The 21,145-nt window shown below is 68.0% G+C and overlaps 6 protein-coding genes across 6 annotated transcripts; 3 read left to right on the top strand and 3 right to left on the bottom strand.

The window, feature by feature from the left end:
* Positions 1-40: 40 nt before the first annotated feature.
* Positions 41-3,799, top strand: GCDH (glutaryl-CoA dehydrogenase). Its single transcript, XM_064437233.1, has 11 exons — positions 41-146; positions 366-453; positions 618-758; positions 1,159-1,221; positions 1,651-1,821; positions 2,206-2,335; positions 2,406-2,625; positions 2,711-2,814; positions 2,895-3,020; positions 3,092-3,252; positions 3,342-3,799. The coding sequence occupies exons 2-11, from the start codon at positions 372-374 to the stop codon at positions 3,431-3,433; spliced, it is 1,290 nt and encodes a 429-aa protein (XP_064293303.1). The 5' UTR covers positions 41-146; positions 366-371; the 3' UTR covers positions 3,434-3,799.
* A 130-nt stretch (positions 3,800-3,929) lies between these two features.
* On the bottom strand, positions 3,930-5,957 carry SYCE2 (synaptonemal complex central element protein 2). Its single transcript, XM_064437237.1, has 3 exons — positions 5,579-5,957; positions 5,096-5,294; positions 3,930-4,339 (listed from the first exon to the last, which is right to left on the bottom strand). The coding sequence occupies exons 1-3, from the start codon at positions 5,689-5,691 to the stop codon at positions 4,145-4,147; spliced, it is 507 nt and encodes a 168-aa protein (XP_064293307.1). The 5' UTR covers positions 5,692-5,957; the 3' UTR covers positions 3,930-4,144.
* A 417-nt stretch (positions 5,958-6,374) lies between these two features.
* Positions 6,375-9,548, bottom strand: FARSA (phenylalanyl-tRNA synthetase subunit alpha). The gene is made up of 13 exons (XM_064437232.1): positions 9,343-9,548; positions 9,124-9,261; positions 8,924-9,022; positions 8,500-8,618; positions 8,329-8,421; positions 8,118-8,246; positions 7,911-8,026; positions 7,724-7,808; positions 7,535-7,634; positions 7,279-7,447; positions 7,121-7,198; positions 6,619-6,733; positions 6,375-6,534 (listed from the first exon to the last, which is right to left on the bottom strand). Exons 1-13 carry the CDS (start codon positions 9,496-9,498, stop codon positions 6,429-6,431), a joined length of 1,503 nt encoding a protein of 500 aa, XP_064293302.1. The 5' UTR covers positions 9,499-9,548; the 3' UTR covers positions 6,375-6,428.
* Positions 9,549-10,435: 887 nt separating this feature from the next.
* On the top strand, positions 10,436-13,849 carry CALR (calreticulin). The gene is made up of 9 exons (XM_064437234.1): positions 10,436-10,613; positions 11,817-11,918; positions 12,008-12,211; positions 12,291-12,385; positions 12,465-12,674; positions 12,751-12,864; positions 12,947-13,090; positions 13,173-13,265; positions 13,383-13,849. Exons 1-9 carry the CDS (start codon positions 10,517-10,519, stop codon positions 13,575-13,577), a joined length of 1,254 nt encoding a protein of 417 aa, XP_064293304.1. The 5' UTR covers positions 10,436-10,516; the 3' UTR covers positions 13,578-13,849.
* A 145-nt stretch (positions 13,850-13,994) lies between these two features.
* Positions 13,995-18,047, top strand: RAD23A (RAD23 homolog A, nucleotide excision repair protein). The gene is made up of 9 exons (XM_064437235.1): positions 13,995-14,168; positions 14,768-14,929; positions 15,016-15,194; positions 15,514-15,569; positions 15,967-16,094; positions 16,182-16,257; positions 16,672-16,802; positions 16,898-17,053; positions 17,570-18,047. The coding sequence occupies exons 1-9, from the start codon at positions 14,097-14,099 to the stop codon at positions 17,681-17,683; spliced, it is 1,074 nt and encodes a 357-aa protein (XP_064293305.1). The 5' UTR covers positions 13,995-14,096; the 3' UTR covers positions 17,684-18,047.
* GADD45GIP1 (GADD45G interacting protein 1) lies at positions 18,018-19,579 on the bottom strand. Its single transcript, XM_064437238.1, has 2 exons — positions 18,903-19,579; positions 18,018-18,443 (listed from the first exon to the last, which is right to left on the bottom strand). Exons 1-2 carry the CDS (start codon positions 19,232-19,234, stop codon positions 18,089-18,091), a joined length of 687 nt encoding a protein of 228 aa, XP_064293308.1. The 5' UTR covers positions 19,235-19,579; the 3' UTR covers positions 18,018-18,088.
* Between the last annotated feature and the right edge of the window lie 1,566 nt (positions 19,580-21,145).

Below are 21,145 nucleotides of genomic sequence, written 5' to 3'. Positions count from 1 at the left end.
GGGGGTCCCGCAGCCCTGGGCCACCCCCCGATCCCGGGCAGGCGCGGGTTAATGTCACGCCCCCGCCCCACCCCCCGTGACGTCACGGCCGAGGCTCCTCCGCGGCCGTTCGCCGCCGCCGCCGCCGCCGCCGCCGCGCTTACACGGTGCGGGGGGGCCGGGAGGGGGGGTGTCGGTGGCCGTTTGGGGGTGGGGGGGGCACACACACCTTGGGGGGCAGCTGCGGGGGCCGGGAAGAGGCAGCGCGGGGTATTTAAGGGTCTTGGGGAACTCTAGGGGGGGCAGTTGGGGGTCCCTGGGGGAGGCGGTTGGGGGTCCCGGGGTGGGCAGTTGGGGGGTCCCTGGCTCAGCTGCCGCCCCCCCAGACCCCCATGGCGCTGCGACTCGCCGCCCCGCTGCTGCGCCTGGCCCGGAGCGGCGCCCGCTGGGGGGGCACGGCCCCCCCTCCGCAGGGTGAGTGGGGAGAGGGGCCCGAGAACCCCAGCTCCCCTCCTCCGACCCCCCCCCCCAGCTGCGGGGAGGGGCACAGCTGTGGGTCAGCTGTGGGGCTGGTGCCGACCCACGCTCTGTGTGTGCCCCCCCCTCGGTGTGCCGTGTCCCCGTCGTCCCCCCCCCAGCCACAGTCCCCTTCGACTGGCGGGACCCGCTGGGGCTGGAGGGGCTGCTGACCCCCGAGGAGCAGCTGCTGCGGGACACCCTCCGCAAGTACTGCCAGGAGCGGCTGCTGCCCCGCGTCCTGCATGCCAACCGCCACGAGGGTACGACCCAGCAGCCCCCGGCACCCCACCCCCACCCCAGCTCCTCAACTCCATCCCCCAAACCCCAGAATCCTCCCCCAAATCCTCCCCCATGTCCTCAAACATCCCCCAAACCCCTCACCCCCGTTACTCCCTTGGTATCTGCACATGCCCCCAGCGCCGCAAATACCCCCCAGGGCACCCCCATGGCCCTCCAAATACCTCCCAGCTCCCCAAATACCTCCCCGGTACCCCCTAATCCTGCCCAGTACCCTGCAACACACCCCCGTGCCCCCTCCCTGCAGGACCCTGGGTGGCCACGGTTGGGGGTAGGGGTGGTGGGAGCCCCCCGTTGCGGGGGTCCCCACTGCCCCCACCCCAGCTTGGCCGCCCTCACACCTCACCATGCCCCTCCCCACAGTCTTTGACCGGGAGATTGTGTCTGAGATGGGGGCACTGGGGGTGCTGGGCCCCACCATCAAAGGTGAGTGGGGGGCAGTGGAGGGACTGGGATGCCCCAGAGCGTGGGGGAGACTCTGGGGGTGCTGTGGGGTCCCTGGGGGGAAGATGGGATCCCCCTAGAGACAGCAAGGGAGCTGGCAGACTGCCAAGGGCTGAAGTGGGGTGGGGCAGGTCTCCCCCCTGGGGTTACCAGGGTGTTATTGGGGAAGTCCAGGGCGCTATGGGGGAGTGCTGGGACCCCTGGGGAGGGGCTGCGATGGCCCCAGGGGCAACGAGAGGGTTTGGAGGGTCTGGGGGGAGGGCAGTGGTCCTCCTTGGGGGTACAGGGGTGGTTATTGGGAGGGCACAGGGCTGCAGTTCCTGGGGTCGAGGGTCTGGGGGTCTCTGTGACGCAGTACTCAGGGTACAGCCAGGGGTCCCAGGGGTCTCTGTGGGGTGATGCTGTCCCCAGGGTATGGCTGTGCGGGCACCACCTCGGTGGGCTACGGGCTGGTGACACGGGAGCTGGAGCGGGTGGACAGCAGCTACCGCTCGGTGCTGAGCGTCCAGTCTTCCCTCGTCATGTACCCCATCCTGGCCTATGGGACCCCTGCCCAGCGGGACCGCTTCCTACCCCCCCTGGGTGAGACCGGCACCGGGGGGGGTCTGTGGGGCAGGACAGATGGGGTCTGTGGGTCATGAGGAGGGGTCTGTGGGTCATGAGGGGGGGTCTGTGTGGCAAGTGGGGGAACTGTGGGCAGGAGGGGGGGTGCTGTGGTGTGGGAGGAGGGGTCTGTAGGGCAAGTGGGAGGGCCATGGGGCAGGAGGGAGATTGTATGTGGGGCAGGTGGGGGGTGTGGGGCAGGAAGGGGGCCATGGGGTTCCTGGGGTCTCCCTGATGCCACCCCACCGTGGGGGGAAGCTACTGATAAAGCAGGAGTGACCTGGGCAGAGGGTGGTATGGGGCAGAGGTGGGGGGCTGTGGGAGGCCGTGGTGGTCCAGGGGACCTCCTGACACCACCCTCAGCACGGGGGGAGCTGTTGGGGTGCTTTGGGCTGACGGAGCCCAACCACGGGAGCGACCCGGGGCGTATGGAGACACGGGCCCGCTACAACCCCAGCACCAAGACCTACACGTTGCGGGGCTCCAAGACTTGGTGAGCCCCGAATCAGAGGGGGGGATGGGACCCTCCCAGGCCCCCACCCTGACCCCCCGACCCTGGCCAGGATCACCAATGCGCCGGTGGCTGACCTGTGCCTGGTGTGGGCGGTGTGCGAGGAAGACGGGCGGGTGCGGGGGTTCCTGCTGGAGCGGGGGACACCTGGCCTCAGCACCCCCAAAATTGAGGGCAAGTTCTCGCTCCGTGCCTCTGCCACCGGCATGATCCTGATGGACGACGTGGAGGTGCCAGAGGAGAACCTGCTGCCCCACGCCGTTGGCCTGGCGGTAAGGGGTGGGGTGGCGCGTGGGGGTACGCACGGGGGGCCCTGCCGCAGGACAGGGGGGCCGTGGCGACACCTGCTCGCTCCAGGGTCCCTTCGGCTGCCTGACTCACGCCCGCTACGGCATCGCTTGGGGTGCACTGGGTGCCGCCGAGGCCTGCTTGGAGACAGTGCGGCAGTACGTCCTCGACAGGTAACACCGGGGCCGGGGGATGCCCCAAAATGAGGGGTCCCCTCTGTCTCCCTGGCCCCACCGCCCCCTCTCCGCTGCAGGAGCCAGTTTGGGGGGCCGCTGGCGCGCAACCAGCTGGTGCAGAAGAAGCTGGCAGACATGGTGACTGAGATAGCCCTGGGGCTGCAAGCCTGCCTGCGCCTCGGCCGCCTCAAGGACGAGGGCAGGTGCGTACCGCCGGGGCTGGGGGGCGTTCGGCAGTGGTGGCAGGGGGGTGCCAGCATCCCGGTCCCCACAGGGCAGCCCCTGAGATGGTGTCAATGCTGAAACGCAACTCGTGCGGGAAGGCGCTGGCCATTGCCCGGGAGGCACGGGACATGCTGGGGGGGAACGGGATCTGCGACGAGTACCACATCATCCGGCACATGATGAACCTGGAGGCTGTCAACACCTATGAAGGTACCGCCACGCTGGGTGGGGGACGCAGGGTCCCGCTGGCACCAGCGCTGCCGGGCACCCCTGAGGCCTGGCTGCTCTCTCGCCTGCAGGCACCCACGACATCCACGCGCTGATCCTGGGCCGAGCTATCACCGGCATCCAGGCCTTCGCCCCCAGCAAGCCGCCAGCACCGCGGGGCTAGCGGTGGGGGCCAGCGCCTGGCACCGCGCTGGCGGCACGCGGCTGTGACGCTGCGGCATGGCTGGCCTTGCGCCGCCGCCGGCGGGGCTGGGACATCACCCGTGGGCGGGGTGGGGGGGCGCGCTGCCGTGTCACCGATGCGACCGGCTTTCACCAACTGGACCCGGCGTCACCGATGGGACTTGGTGATGCCGACAGGACAAGGTATTGCCAAACGGACCCGCTGTCACTGACAGGTCTTGGTGTCACCGCTGGGACCCGGCAGCCTGGTTGTGCCGGGCTTTGCCATGGTGCTTCTTGGCCGGTGAACTGCCCTTGTGCCTTTGCCGTCCTTGCGGCCACTCACCAATAAAAGGTGGAAAAGCCACCATGCACCAGCCTCTGTTCGTCAGCGCCAGACTCGTCAGGATTAATTAAGCTGCCCGAATCCAGCTCTGCTGCCGGGAGGGGGCCCTGCTCCAGTGTGTGCTGTGCTGTGCAGCAGGGAGTGAGCAGACACTGGGTTTGACATTTAGGTTTTTTTCTTTTTTTCTCTTTTAATTTGTGCTAAACCTGAACACCAACAGCAACCGAAAAGCCCTTTTGGGCCAAAATCCTCCTTTCCCACTCGCAGCTGTCCTGGCACAGCCCCACTTTGGGGCAGGTGGGCTGCCATGGGGGCTCCCGTGGATTTTTTGGGGGGGGAGGGGGCCCTGCGGATTTGGGGCCCTGCTCAGGTCTCAGGCTGCAGGCAGAGGTCATGGTAGGCCGCCTCCACGGTGCGGCAGACCTGCTGGAGCTCAGCCTCGGCCTGCCCCACGCGCTCCATCACCTCCCCCAGCTCCTGCAGCCGCTCCTGGATCAGCTCGTTGTTGAGGTCGTAGAGGTGGAAGAGCCGCTCCTCCAGCTGCTCCGCCAGGCCTGAGACCTGCCGTGTCGGGGAAGAAAAGGGGGGGAATGGCTCTTGCGGGAGTGGGCAGCGCTGCTGGCACAGCCGGCGCCTGGCCACCGTCCCCAGAGGGGGTGGCAGCTGCGGCCGCCCGGGCTGGCACACCTCCCAGCCTGGCTTGGCTGCTGTCGCCGCCAGCTGCGCCCATGGTAGCCGGAGCGCCGGCCACAGTAGCCACCGAGCACTGGGTCACCATGAGCCGCAGCTGCTGAGGCCAGGCCGCCATCTGTGCGTGGGCCTGCGGGAGCCCCCCCTCACGCCCTGCTGGCATGGCCCCCCAGGCTGCAGGGACGCCGGTGGGAGCAAAGTCCAGCGCGGTATGCAGCTGAGCAAGGACGCCGAGGGCAGCCAGCGGCTGCACGGGGATGGGGGAGCCATTGGCGTCCCCTCCACTCCCCAAAGTGGGGGCGGAGGCAGCTGCCACCGCCCCCAAAGGACTGGGGGAGCTCCCTCCGCCATGGCAGTGAGCACCGGTGCATACGGCACACCAGGCTCTGCAGCTGGCGCCAGCGCCCTGCGAGAGGCTGCTCACACCGAGCTCGCTCCCCGCGGCACCACGTCTCACTGCCCCCCAGCCTGCCACTAATTCAGGCGGAATAATGCCATTAAACACATCAAGCAGAGACTGCGTGGCTGTGTGGGCCCACTCAGCAGCAAGGGGCTGGCGTGGGCTGGGGTCTCCTCGCCCACCACTCACCCCATGCCAGCAGCCGCCCCCCGTTCCCCAGCCCCCACCTTCAGCAGCAGGCTCTCCCTGAAGCCGCTCATCACGGTGTGGTCCTCCTTGCGGCTGTCATTCACCCTGTCGATCAACTGCTGTGCACGCTGCTGCAGGCTCCCGACGCTGGCATCCAGCGACGCGAAGTATCGGGAGGCCTGGCCATCCAGCACCGCTTCTGCGCCAGGCGGGGGGGCCCCAGGCAGCGCCTCCGTCCTCATCAGAATCACAGCACCCACGTGTCAGGGGCGTGCACCCCACGGGGACAGGGCCGTGCTCTGCCCCAGCCAGGGAGGGGACAGCCTGCCCAGCCGGTCACGTTAATTGGGAAACATTGGGAACCCCACTAATGACCGTGGTGACCCACGGACAAGGGATGCGTGTGTCACATAGGACAACCCTCGCTGCACCACCTGGGGGGTTGTCGCTCCCCGTACGCTCCTTTTTTCCCCTTAATTTAGGTCAAACTGTGAAGCAGTGGAGGGTGGAAAATGTGTTACCTGTCGGGGCCCTCGCTGGGGGGCTCATCCCTGCCCATCCCTGTGAAGAAGGGGCTGCTGCCCACTGCTGCCTCCTGTTCTGGCTCAGGGCCCTCACGCTCTTTCCGTGACATACCCACCCTGGGGGGCAGCCGGGGCCCAGCCAGGCCCGGCTGGGGCTACGCTGGGCTGCAACAACCTCAGCCCGGGGCGGGGGTCCCACCGCCGGGTCGGGGGTCCTGGGGCGGCTGTGGGAGCGGGGCCTGCAGCGCAGGGGCCTGGCGGGGGACCGAGGAACCGGGGCTGGCCGGAGGCCCGAGGCGAGGGAGCGGGACCCGGGGCCGCCCCTCAGCGCCCTGAGGAGAGCGCAGTAGGCGGGGGTCTCGGCGGGTCACGGACACCTGCGCCGGCCAATCGGCGCTCGCCTGGGCCGCGGGGCGACCAATGAAAGACGGCTGGAATAAAAGGCGGGAGGGGTAAAAGGCGGGAAGAGCTGGGGCGCCGCCTGAGGAGCCGGAGCGCGATGGTGTCGGGGAACGGTACGCTCGGGGCGCACCGGGGGGCCCGGGGGATGGGGGGGTCTATGGGCGGGGGAGGCCGGCTGAAGAGCGGGGAGGTGCCCCGCTGTGAGGCCGCTGGGCTGAAACACTCAGGGGGTCGCGGGGGGCTGTGGGCGGGGCTGCAGGGCCTGGGGGTACGGCTCTCCCCCACGCTGTGCAAGGCCACGGGGCTCTCCAGTCCCCGTGCACAATAAACCCCCCCCAAAACGCTGCCCCACGTGTGATCCCTGCCTCCAGCACACACACAGGCACCCAGCTGGGCAAAAGGGGTTTATTTGGGGAGAGGGTACCCCTCCCCAGGAGGTCGGGGTCTAGGCGTCCAGGCGGCAGAGGGGGCTGTCGTAGACCATCTGCAGGTTGACACGATGTCCCACCAGCTCCCGAATGTTGTTGATGCCATACTTGATCATGGTAGGGCTGGTGCAGGAGATAGGACGTTCAGCAGGGTGGCCCCCTCCCCACGCCAGGGCCCCCTCACTGCCCCCCGCCCCGCCGACTTACCGCTCCAGCGAGAGCCCCCAGGCGATGACAGATACGTTCTCAGGGAGCCCCATGGGCAGCAGCAGCTCGGGGCGGAAGACACCTGAGTTTCCCACCTCCACCCACTTCTTCAGCCCTGGAGGGGGTGTGATGGGGGTCCCCACCCCACAGGGGGTGAGGTGGGATCCCCAACCATGGGGCACCCCAGAGACCCCCTACCTCAGAAAGTGTGAGATCAAGCCGCCCTACAGTGGAACCCCAGAGCCTCACCACCCTGTAGAGGGACTCCAAAGCCCCCCTCCAGGGGAGAGAGCGAGGCTATGCTGACCTCCATGTCACAGGATGACCCCACACTGTAGAAGCACCCCAGAGCCCCCCACCCCATAGAGGAGAAAATGAGGCTAAGGTGGCTGCCATCCCATAAAAGTCACCCAGTTCCCCCCCACACACTCCATGGGGGCACATGCAGACCCTGGTGCTCCTGTGCAGACACCCCCTGCTCCATGGCAGGGGCCCCCCTCACCCTCGTGATAGCTGAACACCTCCATGCTGGGCTCCGTGTAGGGGTTATAGGCCGGTTTGAAGCGCAGCTGGGTGATGCCTGGGGACAGAGGGGGGGTGAGGAAGACCCTGGGGAGGCCCCAGCCCCTCCCCGTGTGCCCCCCCTGTGCCTTCCCATACCCAGTTTGGTGAAGAACTGCCGGAGGATGCCCATGAGGTGGCCAAGGGTGAGGCCGCGGTCGGCCACCACCCCCTCCACCTGGTGGAACTCGGCCAGGTGGGTGGCATCCAGGCTCTCATTGCGGAACACCCGGTCGATGGAGAAGTACTTCACTGGGGAGAACTTCTCCTGGGTGGGTGGGGAGGAGGCAAAGGAGGGGTGAGGTCAGACAGGGCCCCCCAAACCTGCCCTGGGCCCCCCCCAAACCCATCCCACCTGGCGGGCCAGCTGGTAGAGTGCCCGGGCACTGGCAGACGTGGTGTGGGTGCGCAGCAAGTTCCTCCGTGCCTCCTCCAGCCGCCACTCGTACTTGTACCTGGGGGGGTGGCTCAGCCAGGGGTGGGGGGTACAGCCCCGGGGGGGCATTGCCCCCCCCCCCAACCCACCCCGGGGTCTCGCCCTCACCCTTGCGAGCCATAGCCTCCCTGTGAGTGGACCTTCTTCACCTTGGCCGTGTAGCCAGCGGGCAGCTCAGGGGCCTCGGCGGGGTCTGGGGGGTGGGGATGTCAGTGGGGTTTGGAGGGGGTGTGTGTCAGTGGGGTTGGGGGGGCGCCCCCCCCCCCCCTCCTCTATCCCCAACCCCAGCACCAACCCTGCAGGAAGAAGGTGTCATGCTGGTCACGGGCCGGGTGCTGCTGGGGCTGGAAGAGGGCGTCAAAGTTCCAGAAGGAGCTCTCCACAAAGTTGTCGGTTGGCATCTCTGTGAACCTGGGGGCCATGGTGTTGGGGTGGGGGGAGAGCCATGCTCCTCCCCAGCCCAGGGGACCCCCCCAGGACTCCCCCCACGCCCCTCACTCACCCCATCTCCAAGAAGATCTGGCGGAGCTGGGAGCGCACCTTCAGCAGGGGGTGAAGGTGGCCGCAAGCGGGTGGCAGCCCCAGCGCTGAGAAGTTGTAGGGTTTGAAGGGGCGCTGCCGCCAGGAGCCCCTGCAGGGGGTCAGGGTCAGGGTCAAGAGGTCATGGGCAGGGTCAGGGGGATCATGGTAGGGCCAGGCCCTCCCAGACTCACGTGGCGATCATCTCGGGTGTCAGCTCCGTCTCCTGCCGTGCCACTGCGGTGCTGAAGGCGCTGCCTTTGCGGATCCAGTAGGATTTGAGGGTGCTGAGGGGGGTGAGGGAGGATCAGAGGGGCAAGGGGGGCTCAGGGGGTGCCCTCAAACCTGCCCCCTGCCTTGCTCACACTTCCAGCAGCAGCTTCCTCCTCTTGAGCTCAGTGCGGTCGCGCTCAGGCAGGCTCTCGGCCTCTCCCTGCTGCACCCGCTGCAGGCTCTGCTGCACCGTGTCCTGCACCTCTGGCACCTGCGGGGCACGGCGGGGGGCACCGGGGGCGGGCATAATGGGGGGGCAGCCCCCCCGGGGAGCTGGGGACAGGCCCAGCCCTGACAGGGACCCCCGCCTATCCACCCCCAGCTCCAGTGGACCGCTGCCCTTCCCCCCGGGACACGCATGGCTCCAGGGCCTGCCTGTCCCCCTGCTCTGTCCCCCCCACCTCAGCTCCAGGGGACCCCCATCTGTCCCCCCCAGCACACCCCCAGCTCCAGGGGGGCGCCACACATTCCCCCGAGCTCCGGGGGACCCCTGCCCGTCCCCCCCGGGACACTCACGGCGCGGAGGACGCGGGGGCCGCCTGGTGTCCCCTTCTCCAGCCGCAGCCACTTGTTGGCCATGGCCTTGCTGAAGCCCACCGAGCCGCCGGGCAGCTTCTGCGGGCACAGGGCAGCTGTGAGCGGCCCGGCGCCCCCCGGTATCACCCGATCCTTCCTCCCCACCCCCAGTCCCCCCCCCTCCCAGTCCCCCCGCTCACCATGGCGTCGCTCTGGGGCAGCCCCTCCACCGGGAGGCTCCGGAAGAGCCGCACCTCAGGGCTACCATCCCGCAGCACCTCCGCGCCCTCGGGGCTCAGCTCCCACCGCTGGGCCGCCCGCGCCTCCGCCTCGATCACCTGTCGGGACCGGCACCGGGCTCGGCACTAGGACACCGGGACCCCGAGCACCGCCCCGGCCCCGTGCCCCACCGCTCCCACCTCCCCCAGCGCCTGTAGGCTCTTGACGGCGCCCACGAGCGTCTGGTGGTCGAGACCGAGAGCGGCGGCTGCCTCCAGGCTGCAGAGGCCCCCGCCGGGCCCCGCCGCCTCCTGCTCCAGCCGCTGCAGGAGCAGCTCCGCCACGCTCGGCGACATCCCAGCGCCCACCGAAAGCGCTCCCCGCGCTGCCCGGAAGCGCTACCGGCGCCCACCGGAAGCGGCGGGGCGGGCGCCATCTTGAGAGTGGCGCGTCGCCATCTTGAGAGTGGCTTTGCAGGAGGGAGGCCGGCCGGAGCTATGGGAGGGCTGTGACGCCAAGAGGCTGCGGAGTGACGTCATGGGGCGCGAGGTGACTTTAACGCGCCCTGGTCCTGCGAGGGTCTTAGCTCAGCGGCAGGCGGGCCGCACCCACCATGCCTCACCCCCAGCCTGTCACTATGGCAACAAAGACCCTGGGCCCGGCCTGTCGTGGCACTGACACCGACCCCAGGCACCCCACCGCTGTGACGATGGCCCCTGGGACCAGATCCGGGGGGCGCATGCGCCCCATCAGCGCTGCCCCCCAGCCCGCGCCTCCCTGCCTTTCATATATGCTATGACATTGCTGGGCCGTGTTACATCATCACTTTATCACAGCTGTGTATAGGTCATAACACCCTAAGACAGCAGGGAGACCCCTTGTCTTGTGCGTCCTCCCCCCACTCCGCGTGCTCCCCCACTGTGTCGGGGACCCAACCCCCCTCCTGGTGCCGTTATAGGGTGGCGGACGCCGCCCCCCACGTGGGCCACGGGAGGCCTGGCCCTTTAAGAGCTCCCGACCCCACGTGACCGCGGTGACGCGCCCCACGAGGGGAGATGAGAAGCGCGCGGGAGGGGAGGGGGGGGCGTCTCCCTCCGAACGCGTGGTCGCTCCTCATTGGCCGTTGTGCTCAGCCAATGGAAAGCGGCCATCTGGGACGCCAACGTTCGGGGGCGCCGTCGCCGCCGGCCAGCGGGCGTTCAGCCAATAGGAGCGGGCCCCTCGCGGGCGCGGGCCAATGGGTTAGGGCCGTGGGCGGGCCGAGGGGCGGCGGAGGGATAAAAACTGCTGCCGTCACCGCCCCCCTCCGCAGTGCCGGGCGCCGCCGGGCCGGGAGAGAGGGAAGGAGCGGCTGCGCCGCCTGGGACCGCCGCCATGAGCCGCCTTGGCCTCCCCGTCCTGCTCGGCGCCCTACTGGCGATGGCGGCGGCCGGGCCCACCCAGTTCTTCCGGGAGGAGTTCACGGATGGAGGTAAGGAGGAACGGGAGTCTTGGGGTCGGGGGGGGGGGGTTTGAGGTGAGGGCGGGGTCTGTGGGGCCCACTGATGTGAAGGGGACCTGGGTCGGGGTCCCTGAGGTTGATGGGAGGCTGTGGGCACCTGAGGGGTACCTGGTGGGGGGTCCCTGAGCTTGGTGGGAGGCTGTGGGGACCTGAGGGGGACCTGGTGGGGGGTCCCTGAAGTTGGTGGGAGGCTGTGGGGACCCGAAGGGGACCTGGTGGGGGGGTTCCTGAGGTGGAGGGAGGTTGTGGGGACCTGAGGGGGACCTGGAGGGAGTCCCAGAGGTGAAGTAAGACTGGGGTCCTGGGGGGGACCCTGAGGTGAAGTGGGGCCTTGGGGGGCGGTCCGTGAGACAAACGGAGGTTGCGGTGGGGCTGAGGGGGGGAACTCCCCAAGGTGAGGGAGGTGGCTGTGGGGACTTGGGGTATTCCATGAGGTGAGGGAAGGTATGGGGGGAGCCTGGAGGCCTTCCCTGAGTAGGAGGTGAGGGGTTGTGGTAGGGGGTGTACAGGACAGATGGGAGGGTTGAAGAGGTCTCATCTAGGCTGAGGAGGAGGGTCATATGGGGGATGAAGGATTTTGGCTGAGGAGGGTCCAAGTCTTTGGAGGAATGGTGAGGGTGAGTGAGGGTTCTAGGTTAGTCTTCAGGTAGAGCTGGGGAAGATAAAGGGGGCTCAGAGATTTAGGAGAGGGGTAGGGGTCAGCAGAAAGGTGTAGGGGGCCTCAGGGCCTGCTTCAACGAGTGGTCCTGGGGAGAACTTTGTGCCCGAGCTCTGCCCTGGCCTGGGGAATGGGGGCCCTGTGAGGACACAGGGGACTGAGGCCCCCCCCCGGCTTTGGGGGACCAGAGAGGCAGCAGATAGGGGCTGGGCAGGAGCTGGCTCACACTGGTAGTTTGTCCTTACCTGGGAGCCTGAATCCTCCTGCAGCCTGACAGTGAGAGGCACCCCAAGACCTGAGCTCCACTGGGGCTCCAGCCACAGGGGAAGGGAGGAGCAATGTAGAGGGGTCCAGTTCTAGCTGTGGGTGCAGGTGTGCAGCTCTCCTCAGTGGGTTCCTCTGAAGTGTGACAGGCCTTGGGAGCTGTCCTCCTGCCAGCTCTGCATGGCAGGGGCAGAAGTGACTCCCCAGCTGTGGGGAAGGGGCTTGAGCTCTGGCATCCTCCCCTCCCACAGATGCCTGGACCCGCCGGTGGGTGGAATCGAAGCACAAGCCTGACTACGGCCGGTTTGTCCTCACGGCTGGGAAGTTTTACGGTGATGCTGAGAAGGACAAAGGTGAGGTGACCCCCCAAGGCTGGGCTGTGCTGGGTGGGGAACCCCAGGGCCTGGAGGCCTCCCTACCCCAACAATCCTGCATCCCGCAGGGATCCAGACGAGCCAGGATGCCCGGTTCTACGCCATATCCTCCCGCTTTGAGCCCTTTAGCAACTGGGACAAGACGCTAGTGGTGCAGTTCACAGTGAAGCATGAGCAGAACATTGACTGTGGTGGCGGCTACGTCAAGCTCTTCCCGGCCAGCCTGAACCAGGAGGACATGCATGGTGACTCGGAGTACAACATCATGTTTGGTGGGTCCCTTGGTCCCCCTCCGCCCCCTGGGGTGCTGTGTGTGGGCCCCCCCTCACCCCCTGTCCCGTCCCCCCCCAGGCCCTGACATCTGCGGCCCGGGCACCAAGAAGGTCCATGTCATCTTTAACTACAAGGGGAAGAACGTCCTGATCAACAAGGATATCCGCTGCAAGGTGGGTGGCGGGTGCAGGGGGGGCCTGCCCTGCCCCATGGAGGTGTTCCTGGCCCCACTGAGCCACCCCCTCCCCACAGGATGATGAGTTTACCCACCTCTACACGCTGGTGGTTCGGCCTGACAACACCTATGAGGTGAAGATTGACAATGGGCGGGTGGAGTCGGGAAGCCTGGAGGAGGACTGGGATTTCCTGCCGCCCAGGAAGATCAAGGACCCTGAGGCCCGGAAACCTGATGACTGGGATGAGCGGGCCAAGATTGATGACCCGGAGGACACCAAGCCTGAGGTTCAGGGGGCTTTTGGGGGCTGTGGTGGGGGTGTGAGGGGCTGTGGCAGTGGCCTGACCCTGCCTGGCCCTGCAGGACTGGGACAAGCCTGAGCACATTCCTGACCCCGATGCCAAGAAGCCAGAGGACTGGGATGAGGAGATGGATGGGGAGTGGGAGCCCCCTGTCATCCAGAACCCTGAGTACAAGGTGAGGCTGGGGGTCTGGGTAAGGGGGGTGTGGGTCTTGAGGGGCTGGTCCGTGCCCCCCCTGACCCTCCTGATCTCCCCAGGGTGAGTGGAAGCCCCGGCAGATCGACAATCCCGACTACAAGGGCAAGTGGGTGCATCCTGAGATCGACAACCCTGAGTACAGCCCTGACCCGCATCTCTATGCCTATGACAGCTTTGGTGTCATTGGCCTTGACCTCTGGCAGGTGTGTGGGGTGGCAGCCCCCTCCCCAAACCCCTCATGTACCCTCCCCCAGCCCCCCCCGCTAAACCCCCTCTGTTCCACAGGTGAAGTCTGGCACTATCTTTGATAACTTTCTCATCACTGATGATGAGAAGCTGGCAGAGGAGATCGGGAATGAGACCTGGGGGGCCACCAAGGTAAGGGAGGGGGGTGGGGCTGGACTTCAGGACCCCCCTGGTGACTGCCTGGTCCCTATTTGGGACCCCTGGTGACCCCCTCAGGCCCCTCAGTGATCCCTGCCCTGTGTCCCGCAGGAGGCGGAGAGGAAGATGAAGGAGCAGCAGGATGAGGAGCAGCGGAAGAAGCAGGAGGAGGAGGAGAAGCAGCAGAAGGAGGAGGAAGGGGACGAGGAGGGGGACGGGGAGGAGGATGAGGAGGAGGATGAGGAGGAGCCTGAAGCTGAGGCTGAGCCCGAGGGGGCGGAGGCGGCCCCGCGGGATGAGCTGTGAGGGGCGGCGCGGCCCGGCTGGCCCCGCGGCGGGACCGTAATGTCTCTGTGAGACCTGGACTCTTTTCTATGGCGCCGCCGCCCGCCCGGGGCGGGCCCGGGGAGCGGGGGGGGCCGGGGCGAGGACTCAGGAAGGGGCGCCGGGCCTGGTAGGGCAGGGGCGGGGGGGGGTGAGACCCCGCCCGGTACCGGCGAGGGGTGGGGCTCTGCGGGCGTACGTGGCTGTACGGGTGTCGCGATTCGGTTTCTATTAAATTAAGGCTCCTCCCGGTGCTGTCGGCTCCGCTCCCTCCGCCCGCGCCATCTTCCTCCCGCGCCGCCATTTTGTGTCGCAGTGCGGCTCACGTGACGGGTGCCACCGCCCTTTTCCCGCGTCACGTGATGAGGAGCGGACAGGCCCGCGCTGTGACGCAATTCCGGCCTCGCGTCACGTGGCGGAAGCGGCGGGGCGCCTAAGATGGCGGCGGCGTGAGTTGCATGTTGTGGGGCCGCCGGGAGGAGCCGGAGCCGCCGCCGCGCCATGGCGGTGACCGTGACGCTGAAGACGCTGCAGCAGCAAACCTTCAAGATCCGTATGGAGCCGCACGAAACGGTGAGCGCGGCCCGGGCGGGAGCGGCCCGCGGGGAGGGCGGGCGGGCGGGGCCGGGCCTCACCCCCCGCCGGCCTGGGGCGGCCCCGATCCCGCTCCTGCTCCCGCCCGCGGCGGGGCCGCCGCCCCCTGCAGTGGGGCAGCCCGTGGCTTCTGCGCCCCAAGCCCGTTTCGCGTCTCTGCTCCCCTCCCCCCCCCCTTCCCGGTCAGGTCGGGGCGGTTCACGGGGGTGGGGGGGGGAGGCGCTCCGTGTCCCTTCTGCTCCGTCAGCCGTTGGGGGGGGCGGTTCCTGTCACTGCACAGCCTGGGGCTCCCTAGTGCTCCCCCCGCCCCCGCGGCTGCTGCTCGGATGCCTGGGCACTCTGCCCCCCTAGAGAGGGATTATTTGGGTGGAGTTGAATATCGAGGGTGGCTGAACCTCCCCCCGGGCTCAGAGCAACCTCCCCAGCTACTCCCTCACCTCTGGTGCTGTCACTCCGCTAGCCCCAGGTGGGACAATAACCACCCCATCTAAGGGGACCTTGTTGGTTTTGGTGGGACCCCATGATTTTGGGGTGACCCTGTTTGGGGGCTGTCGCTGATCCCCTGTGCCCCCTCTAAGGTGCGGGCACTGAAAGAGAAGATTGAGGCGGAGAAGGGCAGCGACGCCTTTCCTGTGGCTGGGCAGAAGCTCATCTATGCCGGGAAGATCCTGAGCGATGATGTCCCTATCCGCGAGTACCGCATCGATGAGAAGAACTTTGTGGTTGTTATGGTGACCAAGGTGGGACCTCCCCTGGTTCTGCCCACCCCCCCTCCTCAATGGGATCCCCCTCAAACCCTATGCCTGCTCATGACACCTTCCCACAGGCTAAGTCGACGCTGGGCACCGCAGCCCCCGAGGCCGGAGCTGGCGGCACCTCGGAGCCTCCTGCAGCACCGGGGCCCCCCCCAGCCACTGATGCCGTCCCCCCACCACCAGCTGCCCCCAGTGAGGAGACACCATCCCACGATCTCCCTCCGCTAACCCTCTCAGAGCCTGCGGCAGGGTAAGGGGGGCAGAGCCCCGAGGAGGGGGGAATTGGGGTGTGTGTGGGTGGTCTAATTTTGTCAGACCCTGGGGTTGAGGGGCGTAGGGCACACGAGAGGCTGAAGCAAAGCATATGGGGGGGCTGCAGGGGGCTTAGGGGCTAATACAGACAAGATTTGGGGGGGGGGTGTGTGGAAGTAGCAGGAGAGTGGGGGCTGGGGCTGGGGCTGGGCCAGCGTGGGGTGGGGTTAGGGGGCCACGGGGTTTTGAGGGGGCCAGCTGTGCCCTGGAGCTCCCAGAAAGGCCCCGGCTGCCACATCTCTCTCTTGAATCCACAGCTCTGTTCCCCCCCCAGGTAGTGCGGGGCGCTCAGCTGACGCCGCCTCCACCCTCGGTGGGTGCCGGGGAGCGGGGGATGGGGGAACTGGGGGTCTTCTGGGCAAGAGGAAGTGGGGGATGGATGTGGAGGGATCCCTGGGCTGTGGAGACTGGTGATCCCCATGGAGATGGCGGGGTGGGGGTGTCCCAGAACGTGGTGGTCCCTGAGACGGGGAGGAGTCTGGGACTGGGGGAGGCAAGACGGGGGGTCCTGAGTGGGGACGGAGGAGAGGGGGAGGTGTTGTGGAAGATGTTGGGGGTCCCCGCGTGATGGGATGGGACAGATAAACGGGGGTCTTTGAAGTTCAGAGTCATTGTTACGGGACAACGATGGTAAATGGGAGAGGTAGGGGGGTGGGGATCTGTGGGGGCCCAGAGGGGTCCCAGGGCCAGCGCTGATGCGGGACCGGCAGTGACGGGCTCGGAGTATGAGACGATGCTGACGGAGATCATGTCGATGGGGTACGAGCGGGAGCGGGTGGTGGCCGCGCTGCGCGCCAGCTACAACAACCCCCACCGTGCCGTTGAGTACCTGCTGACGGTGAGCTGGGGGCTGGGGGGGTGTTGGGGGGGGTCCTGGGGGGTGTAGGGGGGGCTCTGGGCCCCCCCTGACCCCCACTGCCCCCAGGGCATCCCCGGCAGCCCCGAGCCTGAGCGCCCACCAGTGCAGGAGAGCCGCCCCCCGGAGCAGCCAGCGCCTGAGGGTCAGTGGGGCGGGGCTTATGGGGCCACACCCATGGTCTCTCTGGGGGGGTGCTGGGAGGCCTTGCCCCCTCAGGGCAGGGCTCAGGGCTCCACCCCCAGTGAGCAAGATCCTGGCCTCGGGGTGTGGCCTTGGAGGCTCCTTCCCTCAGGGGCCTGGACTAGTGCTGAGAACGGCCCCCGGGAGCCCCACCCAGTTCCCTGCGTAGAGGTGTGGCTCTGCTGCGTCCCTCATTGGGTGAGGGTGTGGCCTGGGTGGAGGTGGGTGGTGCTGTCTGGCTCCACCCCCTGGGGCAGTGCTTGGGGCTTGGCTTGAGGGTTTTCCTCCTGGGGATGGTGGGGGTCTGTTGTTGTCAGACCCCTCCCTGTGGGTGTAGCTTGGTCAGGCCCCACCCACCGACCCCACCCACCCACAGGGGAAAACCCACTGGAGTTCCTGCGGGAGCAGCCACAGTTCCAGAACATGCGGCAGGTGATCCAGCAGAACCCGGCCCTGCTGCCCGCCCTGCTCCAGCAGCTGGGCCAGGAGAACCCCCAGCTGCTCCAGGTACCCACCCCCACCCCCCAGATCCCCCTGGGATCCCCCCCCGAGACCCCCACCTCACACTTCCCCTCCCCTCCCCCCCCCCCCCCCCCCCCCAGCAAATCAGCCAGCACCAGGAGCAGTTCATCCAGATGCTGAACGAGCCGCTGGGGGAGCTGGGTGACCTCGAGGGGGAGATGGGCGCCATCGGGGATGAGTCCCCACAGATGAACTACATCCAGGTGACGCCTCAGGAAAAAGAAGCCATAGAAAGGGTAAGGGCGAGGGGGGCGTTGGGGGGGGGATGGGGCACAGGCTTTGGGCCGTCAGCAGGGTGCAGGGCGAGCTCCTTGCTGCTATAGGGACCACAGTCAATAGCGTGGCTCATCTGTGGACACAACTCGCAGCACGATGCCCAGGCACCACTAGGAACCTGAGTTTCCAGTGCTGAGGGAGTTGGGGAAACAGCCTATTAGAGCTGTTATTAGGGCTTAGTGTGAACACCGGAAGGAAGCAAAGGATCCTTGTGGCCATTAAGAACAGCAGTTGGGCTCTGGTTCCCGGGCTCTGGCGTTAACAGCAGTGGAAAGCGGCTGTTAGTCAGAACTGGAAAAGCAATAGCTGTTTTCAGCCATCGTTAGGGACCAGAACTCGTAATCCTGCTTGGTAACGTGTGTAGAGCTACTGTGAGAGTTAGTTACCGTTATGGTCCAGAGGTAACAGTGGTGACAAGAAGCTGTGCCTGCCCTGGGGTGTCAGTAGGGCCCAGAGTGAATGCTCCCCTCCTGCAGTTGAAGGCGCTGGGCTTCCCAGAGAGCCTGGTGATCCAGGCTTACTTCGCCTGCGAGAAGAACGAGAACCTGGCGGCCAACTTCCTGCTCAGCCAGAACTTCGACGACGACTGAGAGGCCAGGGCAGGCGCCCCCCGGCCTCCCCCCCTGCCAGGGGGTAGGTGGCTGTGAGCGGCGCCCCCCAGGGGCTGTGGGTGTGGCTCTGCCCTTCAGGCAGGGGTGGGACTAGGGCCTCCATGGGGCCCCAGCCCTGCCACGCCCTGAGGGAGCAGCAGCAATGGGTGGAGCACCTGTAGTAGCCACCCCCCCCCCTCACCCCACCCCAAAAACCAGCGTGGGGTGAGCTCAGCAAACTGCTTTCTCCTGTCCCCCCTCCTTCCCCATTTGGCCCTGGTGCGGGAGGGCGGGGGGCAGGGTGCAGCACCGCAGGAAGAACCACAACTTGGGGGAAAAGATTAAACGCAGAATTTTAAACCCATTTTGGGGGTGCATGGGTGTGATTTGAGGACAAGGTGGGGGTCAGGAGGAGTCGGCCCCTCTGCCCTCGGGGAGGGCCCCTGGGTGGGGCCGGGAGGCGGCAGCGGCCTCGGCGGCAGCCATGGCACTACGGGTAGCCTCCACCCGCTCCTGCCGCTGCCGTCGCTTCTCCTCCCGCCGCTGGCGCTGCTCCAGGTCCTGCAGCAGCGCCTGGGCCTGGGGGCTGCCACGGCGAGGGGTCCCGGCGCGAGAAGGCCCTGCCAGCCCCGCCTCAGCCAGCAGGCGCTGCCGCCGTGCCGCCTCCTGCCGTGCTTTCTCCCGTGCCTGTGCCCGCTCCTGCCGCCAGGCACTCACCCGCGCTGGCATCGCTGCCAGGCTGGAGGCGATCAGCTGCTGCCTGGGGGAGAGAGGGGAGAACCCTGGGATGGGGATGCCCTCAGTCCCAGCCCCCCACTCGCCTGGTCCCAGTTCTCCCAGTGCCTCCTGTCCCCCCAGTCCCAGTGCCCACAGTTCTCCCCAGGCCCAGTTTTCACCAGTTTCCTCTCCCTTGACCGTGGTCCCAGTTCTTCCAGTGCCACCAGTCTACCCCCAATGCCCCTGGTTCTCCCAGTGTCTCCCCAGCCCCATTTCTCCCAGTTTTCACCAGTTTCCTTCCACTCCCCCATCCCCGATCCCAGTTCACCCAGTGCCACCAGTGTACCTCCAGTACCCCCAGAGCTCCCCTCTGACCTGATGCCAGTTCTCCCATTTGCCCCGGTTTTGCCCGGTGCCCCTCCAGACCCTGATCCCACCTCCCCCGGTGCCCCCACCGCCCCCAGGCCCGCTCCCCGTTGCCCCCCAGCGCCCCCCGCCCCACCTCTCCGCCCGCCGCCGCGCCTCCTCCTGCTCCCGCCGGTCCAGCGCCGCCTCCATCTCCCGCAGCGGTGGGTTCCACTCCCGCTCCTCCGCCTCCACCGCCCGCAGCTGCTCAGGGTCGGGCCAGAGCCGCCAGGCCGGCACCGCCGCCGCCTCCCCCAGCCGCCCGAAGCGCCGCGCTGCAGCCCGCGGGTCAGCGGGGTCCGCCGGCGCCGGGCCGCTGCCGCGCCGCAGCGGGGCCGCCCGGTAGGGTCGGGCTGGGGCAGCGATCGCCAGCGAGACCCGGGCCTGGCCCAGCGCCGCCGCCAGCGCTCGCCCCAAGGGCGCCGCCATCTTCGCCGGGCGGCGGAAGTGACGTGCGGAAGGGGCTGAAGGCGCGGGCGGAAGACGGGCTGGGAGGTGACGGGCGGGGGAGGGGGAGTGGGTGGTGGCAGCCCGGGGGGGGGGGACCCCAACAGGGATGGGGGACCCAGAGAGCGCGGGCGGCTTGTAACGGGGAGAGCCCCTGCGGGGTACCCAGGGCGTTAGAGCCCCCTTCGGTGTTGGGTTCGGTGTTCGGGGGACCGTGGCGGGGGGCAGTGGGGACCCCGAAACGGAGCTGGAAGCGGGGCGGGGGGGGACTGTCCCCGCCGCGGTGCTCCCACACCGCCGCCCCTCCCCCGGTGTGTGTGGGGGTGGGTTTGGGGGGGGATTTGGGCTGGGCGCGAGTTCCCCTCCCCCCCCGCCCCCCTCCCCCCGCCCCCCCCAAACCTTTTCAGTCGTAGCCAAATCCCGGGGCGCGCTGCCAAGGCCTCGGCGGCGTTAACCCCTCCTTGCCCGCCGCCGGGCCCCGAGGCCCCCGCCCGAGCCCTCCCCCCCGCCCAGGGGCACCCCCGGACGCCGGGGTCCCCCGCGGGGAGGAGGCGCGGGGTGCGCCGTGCGGCCGGGCGATGGGAAAAGGGCGTGGGGGGCGCCCGGACGCCTAGGTCCGCTCCCCACGTGGGCCCCACGGGGGGGCCAGGGCCCCCGGGCGCCTGGGTCCGCTCCCCCCCCCCCGCCCCCCGGCTCTGGCTGGAGCTGCCGGGGGCCCGGGGGGGGGGGGCGGGGAGCTTTAATGGCTTCCAGGCCTCGGCAGCCGGCGAAAACCCGTTCCTAACCAGAGCCAAAATCCCCCAAAATCGCCCCAAAACATTCCCCAGGCCTCCCTGGGGTGGGGGACCCAGGCGCCCAGGTCCCCCCACCCCCACTGCAGCCCCCAGGCCTCCCCCCACGCCAACTGGGGGACTCAGGTGTCTGGGCTGCCAGCCCCCCCCCCGCCATAAACCCAAGGCCCCCCTAAACCCAGCCAAGAGGAGGGGCTGGAAATTGGCCCATTTTGGGTCAGTTTTGCCCGATTTTGGGGCCTCTGCAGTTCCTTCGCTCCCACCTTTGTCTTTCCCCACTGCTGAGACCCCACAGCCCCAGATTTACCACCACGGGGGGGAGAATGGGGACACAGTTCTCCCCACGGAGGTTTTTCCTGTCCAGCCTCAGGGATGAGGGGGTGCAGACCAGACCCCGGGGTCTCCCCCGGGGTCCCTCCCAGGCGCCAGGGTCCCTGTCCCCAACATGTCCTCACAGCTGGCAGAAGATGTGCTGTGGTGTCAGTGCCGGTCCTGGCATGTCACAGCGTGTCAGGGTGTGTCGTGGCATGTCAGGATGTGTCATGGCGTGTCAGCGCACATTGTTGCATGTGGCAGCGTGTGTGAGCGTGCCCCCCGCCCTGTGCCCGGCTCTGTCTACAGCCCCAGCTAGTCACGGTGACACATCTGGCACCGGTAGCCCCCAAGCAGCTGGTGGGGACGGGGATGGGGGCAGCTTGATGGGCCCCGTGTGATGCATGACGGCTGCACACACGTGTGTGCAGGGACACAGGGACTCGGACGTGCTGGGTCCCCTCTGGCCATGGTGGGCAACGGGTGCCCGGACACCTGGGACAGCCCTGTCCCCACCCCTGCATGGGGATCCAGGTAGGGGCTTCATGGCGCCGTGTCCCCCCCTGTCCCCCACATGACAGCAGTGCCCCCCCCATGGCAGCGGCTCAGTGGGGGGGGGGACCGCAGCTGTGCCCACCCTCCCCACCCCCGCACGGGGGGGACCCAGGCATCCAGGCAGGGGGGGATGCTGATACACTCCCCCACACTCCTGGGGTCCCGTCCAGCCACGGCCCCCCTGGCCAAGGGCCACCCAGGGCACCCAGTGACACCTGGGACACCCCAAAGCCAG

Source organism: Phalacrocorax carbo, chromosome 30, assembly GCF_963921805.1.
Source record: "Phalacrocorax carbo chromosome 30, bPhaCar2.1, whole genome shotgun sequence".
Lineage (NCBI taxonomy): Eukaryota > Metazoa > Chordata > Aves > Suliformes > Phalacrocoracidae > Phalacrocorax > Phalacrocorax carbo.
The sequence above is the reverse complement of the archived record's forward strand: the minus strand, read 5'-3'. Positions and strand labels throughout refer to the sequence as shown.